This window comes from Stegastes partitus, unplaced genomic scaffold (genome assembly GCF_000690725.1).
Source record: "Stegastes partitus isolate 25-593 unplaced genomic scaffold, Stegastes_partitus-1.0.2 Scaffold1380, whole genome shotgun sequence".
Lineage (NCBI taxonomy): Eukaryota > Metazoa > Chordata > Actinopteri > Pomacentridae > Stegastes > Stegastes partitus.
Genome location: NW_007579111.1, coordinates 9,778 through 16,993, shown reverse-complemented (window position 1 = coordinate 16,993; position 7,216 = coordinate 9,778). Strand labels below are relative to the sequence as shown.

Sequence of the window (7,216 nt, the reverse complement as noted above, 5' to 3'; positions counted from 1 at the left end):
TCAGTGTTGATATTAGCCTCTGCTAGCATTAGCCTGAGAGCTAACCTGCAGTCAGTGTGGATGTTAGCCTGTGTTAGCATTAGCCTGAGAGCTAACCTGCTGTCAGTGTCTTCTTCAGGATACTTGTCGACCACGTTGATGATGTCCAGACACACCAGGCCGACACACAGAATCTTCTTCTGCTCCTCCATGTTGGTCCTGACTCACACCGTAACACACACTGCCACAGACACACACCGCTGGACTTTGATACACAAACATCCCATCATCCCTCTGAGCCACAACACTGACATGCAGCATGTTTCCTCTGCAGCAGCACCAGGAAGGAGCTGCTGCCACCTGCTGGACAAGAGAGGAAGTGAAGGTAAATATCAGTGAGGCGATGAGGAGTCTGACACGGCAGCAATATTCAGGTTCTTGTTCTTCTTTGGCTGTGAACCAGCTGTTCTTCTTTGGTCTTTATGTTTATCGAGGGAGTTTTAAATAAAGTTGTGTTCTGTATTAACAGGCGCATCGTGGACCGGTTCTGTGAGACAGAAACTCTGAACATGTGCCTGCTGTGGTTAAAGACATTTTAATTCATGTTGAAATACAGTCAACAGGCAGCGTTCTGTACAAACAGGCTGAGCTGCAGAAACGAGAGGAGAAGATTCACCTGGACATTTTTCTGCCCAAAACACATAGAAAGAGTCTGAATGAAACCACCTGCCTGATATTAAGCTCAAGATTAACAAACATTAAAGTCGAACAGACAAAAATCCAAAAATTTATCGAAAATCAGTTTCTAAAAAAACACTTAATACAAAACAAAGAGTTTCTATCTTTTCTTTGTCGGGACAGAAAGAAGCAATGAGGACCAAGAACCACAAACAGCAAATGAAGTTCCTACATTCAAACCAATGACAGCAGGACAACAGGCCGCAGGTCACTTTCAGAAGCCAATCAAAAGAGAGCTAACTGATCAGCTGATCAATCAAACTTTACGAGGGCAGCTGGACTGTAAAAAGAAAAAATATTTGGAACGCAGCCGTCATTTTATCTTGGAGTTCGTCAGAAACGTCGCAGAGCTCCGGCAGCAGAAGAGACTCTGGTTTTTGTTAAATCGGTGTTTTGATTTGGTGAAGTGACGGCGGTCCTCCTGACTGCCCCCTGCTGGACAGATTCAGAAACCTTCAAAGCCAGAAAACGGTAAATCTTCAGTTATATCGCTCAGCGTTCCTGTGGCTCGATTACATATTGAACAGTGAGATTACATCTTATATACATACGGATGATTAATCAGTCAGGATGGAAACATGCTGCTCGTGTCGTGTAAGTCACATGGTTACCAGTTTCTGATTCGTTAGCGTCGTCCGGTCATACCTTAACAACGGTAACTATGCAGAAGGTCTTTTGCTTTTTGATCCAATTTCCGGAAAGAGGCTGAAAGTGGGAAGAATTAAACTGTGTCTGTTAGCCACAGCTGCTAGCTCCAGCTAACAAACTGAAATACGTCTGATTCATGAAACACCCTGAGACCTCTGCACATCCTCCATCCCATAATATACACCCATCAACCACAGCATTAAACCACCTGACATATGCAGGACCAGTCACAGGATCCAGGCTGCACTGGGGATCCTACAGTTTCTCAGCAGAGCAGAACAAACTGGAGCAGGAACGTTATTCTGTCCTGAAAACCGCCCTGAACAGGTTCTACAGGAAGGTTCTTGCTGTCGGAACACATGAAGATCCTGGCCTTCCTAAAAGATGGGTTCCTGCTGAATGTGAAGCTTCAACTTGTGCCACCAAAACAGCTCCGACCCATCAGAGTTTGGACACAGAACCAGGACGCTGGCAGCGGATCCTTTGGGTTCTGTGGGTTGTGGGGTGGGACCTGCATGGATCGGACTTGTTCCGGTTCATTCCGTCAATACTCGATCCGATTTGGATGAGGATACTGAAGGTAGAGTTTGGGCCGTGGGGGGTTCGGTTAGTCTGCAGCGACGTACACGTGAATAAATCCAGCAGAATGTTGTTCTGATCAGGGCTCTGGACTGGAGCCGTTGGTGGGTTAAATGTTGTGTTCGATCATCTAAACCTGAGACACTGAACAACCTTCACATTGGAAGGTGAAGGATCTTCTCTACATGCTCTGTTCATAACTTTATCTTCTGGTTTGACTTCTCTTTGAGCTGAACCTCCGCTGCCGTGTCGTTTGCTGCTCAGCCAGACACTCAACACAGCAGAACGAGGACAGACCTGTGACAAAATCCTTCATGAAGACTATAACTACTAATTCAGCTCCAGAGTAGAACCTCAAAGAACCAAAGTGAGTCCAGCTGTGGTTCCCATCAGTCCACCTGCATGAACGTGGTTCTACAACGAGCTGAGAGCAGCAGAACCTTCTCAGTTCTGGACCTATGGACTGTTTCTATCTATGTCTGCATCATGGCTCCACATGGAGAAGACCTGAACAGAGGAGGAGAAACATCTGACTGAGAGACTGGACAAAGATGGAAAAGGATCCAGAAGATCAGTGAGCAGCTAGAACCCAGTGCAGCCCAGTGTGAGCAGGAACCAGGAGGTCCAGAAGGAGCCATAGCAGCACTGATCAGGGCTGCAGTGGTCGTCCTCCTATAATGACTCCACGGATAGTCAACTACTGTCACTATGGAGCTGTGAACACCAGACAAAGGCAGCTGCTTCAGACTTGGCACAGGGCTTATCAATGCAGACCAGAGTTAGCGTGAAGTCCATGAAAGATGGACTCACTTTAGTTACACCGAGTTCCTGCTGCGGAGCCTGAATTTAATATAAGAATATAAACTTGTATCTTGCAATCTGACAAATACTGTGATTACAGTGCTGCGGTTGGAACCATGTGGCTGATTCTCCACAGGGCGGATCCACTGCGTTTCTCTTCCATGTGCTCTGAACACGAACACCATCTGAGAAGAAAAACAATAGAAACTGCTGACAGAAGCCACGCCCCCTTACAGGTGGATGACCTGCAGGAGATCAGGATTCATCTGAAAGCTCAGGGTGGATCTGTGCTTGTGACAGCGACAGCGTCTGTTGTCATGGCGATGTGCGTGTTATACGTGTTGCTCCCATCATGCTTTGTGTCAGCTTTAGACCCAATAAACAAATGTGACAGTGATAACAGTTTGTAGTGTGTCATAGTGTGTCCCATACATGAAAACAAGCAACCAATCAGGCAAGAGCGTGTCCCAGCAGTGGACCAATCGGTGACAGTGAGGACAAACATTTGCTGTACGAACATTCAGACGAATCACGTGGCGGCTGCTGAGTGCCGTCAGTTCCCATCATGCTTCGCTTCAACCCTTCAGCTGGTGTTTAAAGTCTCTGAGACAGTTTTCAGGTTTCACATTTTGATTATTTGGACTGTTCTGCTGGTTCAGCTCTGAATCACCTTCAGCTCTACTTGGTTCCGGTCCAGGCCCGGTCCGAGTGCGGTGAAGGGGCGCAGAGCTCGGAGTCAGAGTCCGATTCCCCCTCTGCGATGTACGGTCGGACAGTGGCACAGCGGGCGGCGCTGCCACCGCCGCGGCTGCTGGCGGCGTAGAACCCGTTGTTGAGGAAATCCAGATTCTCTCTGGACTGTGAGATGGAGAACCCGCTGAAGGAACGTTCCAGCTCCTCGTGGTCCACCGACGGGATGGAAATGGAGGCGTCACTGTCAGGCTTCACCTCCTCCCCCCCTCCCTCCCCTCCCCTGGTCCCGTTGGCTCCCTCCCCCGTCCTCTCGGGTCGGTCCATCCCACCTCGTTCTCCGGTGCTGTGTCGGTTTGACCGGTTCCCGCCATGCCGCTCTCCGGCAGGTGGAGGGGGCAACCGGACCAGCGACCCATCCCCCACTGGACTCGGACTGTTACCGTGGCTATGCTGGGGAGGGGGTGGTGCCTGCTGGTGGAGCTGGGAGCTGATTGGCTGCCAGGAGGTGGAAGGCGGGCAGGTGGGGGCGTTGTAGTTCCTGTGTCCTGTGGAGCTGCTGGAGCGGACCATCTTCGTCACAAACCTGGTCTTCTCTACGTGGTCACCGGGCAACACCCTGCACAAGGTGTAAACAACAAGTAAACAACCCACAAACAACAAGTAAACAACATTTTATCAATAACATGTCGTTGGTCAGCAACAGGGAACCAGATTAGGCCGGGATTAGACAGGTGTCGAGTCTATTTGGGTCTTACTCAAGTTTTCTGGTATCAAAAAGCTTTAACAGGGATTGATCGCCACGGTAACCAGGTAGATCACCATGGTAACCAGGTAGATCACCGGGGTAGCTTGTGCTGCAGGATAACTTTAGTTTCTTGCTATGTTCAGGTTCTGTGATCCTGTTCTGGTGGAACTTTTTGAGCCCCCCAGGTCTGGTTCTGCTGTGGTCCAGTTCTAGTGCATTACTGTTGCTGGCTCTTTGGGTTCCCAGTAGAAGACACTGACTGCATGATCTTGGTGATGGACTGGCTCTTCTCCATCTGGTCCACTGGACTGTGGTATGGTGGTGCCGGGTCGGGTTCTTTGGATCCAAAGTAGGCGTCGGTCTCAGCCTGAGGGATTCCCATTCGCTGGATGTAGATGTTGACCAGGAAGTCCAGCTTCCTCTCCATAGACAGAACCTGCAGGGAACCAACCAGATTCAGGACAGGGAAGCTGTGATGGTCAGGATCTGTTAGCAGCACATTGGTTGCCGTCGTTTACCTGCTTCTCCACCTTCCCCAGCCGTCCCATCATGCTCGGGTCCTCAGGGAGCTCCTCACTGGCTGTTTTAGGACGGTCTTTGTCTGCGATTGGTGTTCCTCTGCCAACGATCTGATCCACCCTGCCAATCAGGAGACAGCATGTCAGACTGTGTTGATCAGAAACATCTATAACCAGAACCTTGTCTGGTCCAACTTCACCTCATCAGGTTCTACTGATGTTAGAGCCTCAACAGGTGGTGAAATGTGACCAGAGCTTGGATTCTAGTAGAACCATGGATCCATCCATGGATAGACACTGACAGAAACTTTCTGGATCAGCACCAGCCTGGTTTTAAAATGCTGCACTTGTTTCCATTTTCCAGAACTCTGCTGGAACCATTCAGTCATGCTGATGGGAACGGTTGTGTCTGAGTCAGCATATTTTCTGGAGATACTGAACCATTCAAAGGTTTCACTGGTTCTTGTTTTTTTGTTTGTTTGTTTTTTAAAGTAGAAAACAGAAAAACTCTCAGATCTGAAAATATATAAAATTCTCTAATTTCAGCCAAAACAGTTTTCAGAACTCAGTTTTGGGTCACAAATACCAAGTAACAGCAACATCTATAGTGACACCACCTAACCCTGTCAAAACAGTAGGTTCTGGTCCCTGTCAGGGTTCTTACCTGGACTGGAGGTTCTTGATGCGAGCGAGCATGTCCAGGTGTCCGGCTGAATATTGTTCGATGACGTCCATGACATCGTAGGGACGAAGACTCTCCTTAAACTTCCTCTTAGAGACCATGAAGCGCATGATGCTGGGAGGAAACAGAGCAGCGGTCAGGTGGACTCAGGTGAGCTCAGGACACAATGACATGGAGAATCTGGACTCAGCTGAGGAGAACCACCTCCTTCTTGGAATGCTCTACTGGGTCAGAACCTTTGGGAGGGATCACAGCTATGGGGAAGACATTTGGGCTGTTTCAGGTTTGGACAAACCAACACACAGACCGTTTCCACCAACCTGCAGCTTTTAGTGTCCGACAGTCTGGAGGAGGAAAAAACACCAGAGAACACGAACCAACACTCAGTGGACCCGGAGGGTGGTTCTGGAGGTTCTCATGTGTTCCAGCGCCAAAACAAACAAGGAGACCAACAAACAGCTTGTTCTGTTTCTATGCTACAACGTTTGTACATTTGGTCTCTAATCAAAGTTGAAGCTCTGAGATCTGCTGCATTAAGCAGGTTCAGCTGATCCAGATGATTGGTTATGTGGCTCCACCAAACTGAACAACCACCGTCACACTGAGCTGCTCATCAACCTCATCAGTCAAACAGTTTCTGAAGCTCTGAGCTAGGCCTTGAAGGGCCTGTAGCGCCGTAAACATTCATAGTATGAAGGTAAAGCTTTGCTTCGTTAAATAAAGAATCAGCTGACTCTGAGGTCAGGCTTTGTGGTTCTCCTGTCACCTGGAACACCTGCCCCGTTGTGAGGTGTTCAGCATCTGTTGCTATGGTCATGTACCGAAAGGAAGTGAACTACTGATGTAGTCTTGAAAGTGTAGAGTTGAACCTGAAGTCAACCACAAATTCTGCTTCAGAGTCCAGACCTCAGGACAGAACGAAGGTCGAATCAGAACCAGACGGACACTAACAGTTCTGGTACGGAGGGCTTTAGACTGGCCTGTTGCAGACCCGCTGAACTGAACCTTCAGATTCAGACAGACCTGAACCAGGACCAGCACCAACAACAGGGAGGACGACAGAGGAGCTGCGGCGACAATCAGAACACAGTGGAACAACAGAAACAATGAGGCGGACTGAGGTCAGACTGCTCTTACCCCACAGCTGATGGTGACCTTTGACCCTGGGGTGGGCAACAAAAACAAAAACAAACAAAAAGAATGTGAATAAAAAGCATGAATCAGTGCAGATTAACCCGCAAATAAAGGGTGATCAGGCGATGAGCGGCGGCAGGTAAAGTGGAGACGAGCAGCAGCCGGTACCAGATGGCTCTGATGGTGACCTTCAACCCCGGCGTCAGGTCCTGAGGGACGAACTCGCAGTGGCAGCTCTTGTTGTCATCGGCCATGTCTTCCCCCGGCAGGCTGGCTTCTAAACAACAACAAAAGCAGCAACAACAACATTAGTCCGACTGCGGCATTAGAAGCCCCACCCCCCACCACCTGCACCAATCATGGGACCTGAAACCAGCTGACAGTGTGTCGCTCACTGTGTGTATTTTACTGCATATGTGTGTGTTAGTGTGTGTATTTGTGTTGTGTGCTGACCTGGAGAGCTCTTCTGTCTGAACTCTTCATCCTGCATCTCTATCAGCACTACAGAGGAAGAGGAGAGGAAACACCTTCATCACTGAGCCTCAGCACCAACCAGCCCTAACACTACACAGATCAATCAGTTAGCCTAGCTTAGCATAAAGAGAAGAACAAGAGGTACATTGTTAGCCCAGCCTAGCGTAATATAAACACTGGAACAAGAGGAAAACTTTGGATCTATTCTAGTGTCAACACTGGAAC

General features: G+C 48.8%; 2 protein-coding genes across 4 annotated transcripts in view; both read right to left on the bottom strand.

Moving 5' to 3' along the window:
* khk (ketohexokinase) overlaps positions 1 to 309 on the bottom strand; it is a 6,091-nt gene extending 5,782 nt beyond the window's left edge. The window contains exon 1 of one of the 3 annotated variants that reach the window (XM_008299091.1): positions 97 to 309. In XM_008299091.1, coding sequence (XP_008297313.1) covers positions 97 to 191 — 95 coding nt within the window. In that variant the 5' untranslated portion in view covers positions 192 to 309. The remainder of the gene's footprint in view (positions 1 to 96) is intronic. The other 2 variants (XM_008299089.1, XM_008299090.1) reach the window with 2 other exon arrangements.
* Positions 310 to 2,657: 2,348 nt separating this feature from the next.
* Positions 2,658 to 7,216, bottom strand: part of kcnq2b (potassium voltage-gated channel, KQT-like subfamily, member 2b) — a gene marked incomplete at its 5' end in the record, with an annotated part of 13,451 nt that continues 8,892 nt past the window's right edge. Inside the window, 6 exons of the mRNA XM_008299103.1 lie at positions 2,658 to 4,054; positions 4,444 to 4,619; positions 4,702 to 4,822; positions 5,366 to 5,497; positions 6,686 to 6,794; positions 6,971 to 7,018. Coding sequence (XP_008297325.1) covers positions 3,424 to 4,054; positions 4,444 to 4,619; positions 4,702 to 4,822; positions 5,366 to 5,497; positions 6,686 to 6,794; positions 6,971 to 7,018 — 1,217 coding nt within the window. The remainder of the gene's footprint in view (positions 4,055 to 4,443; positions 4,620 to 4,701; positions 4,823 to 5,365; positions 5,498 to 6,685; positions 6,795 to 6,970; positions 7,019 to 7,216) is intronic.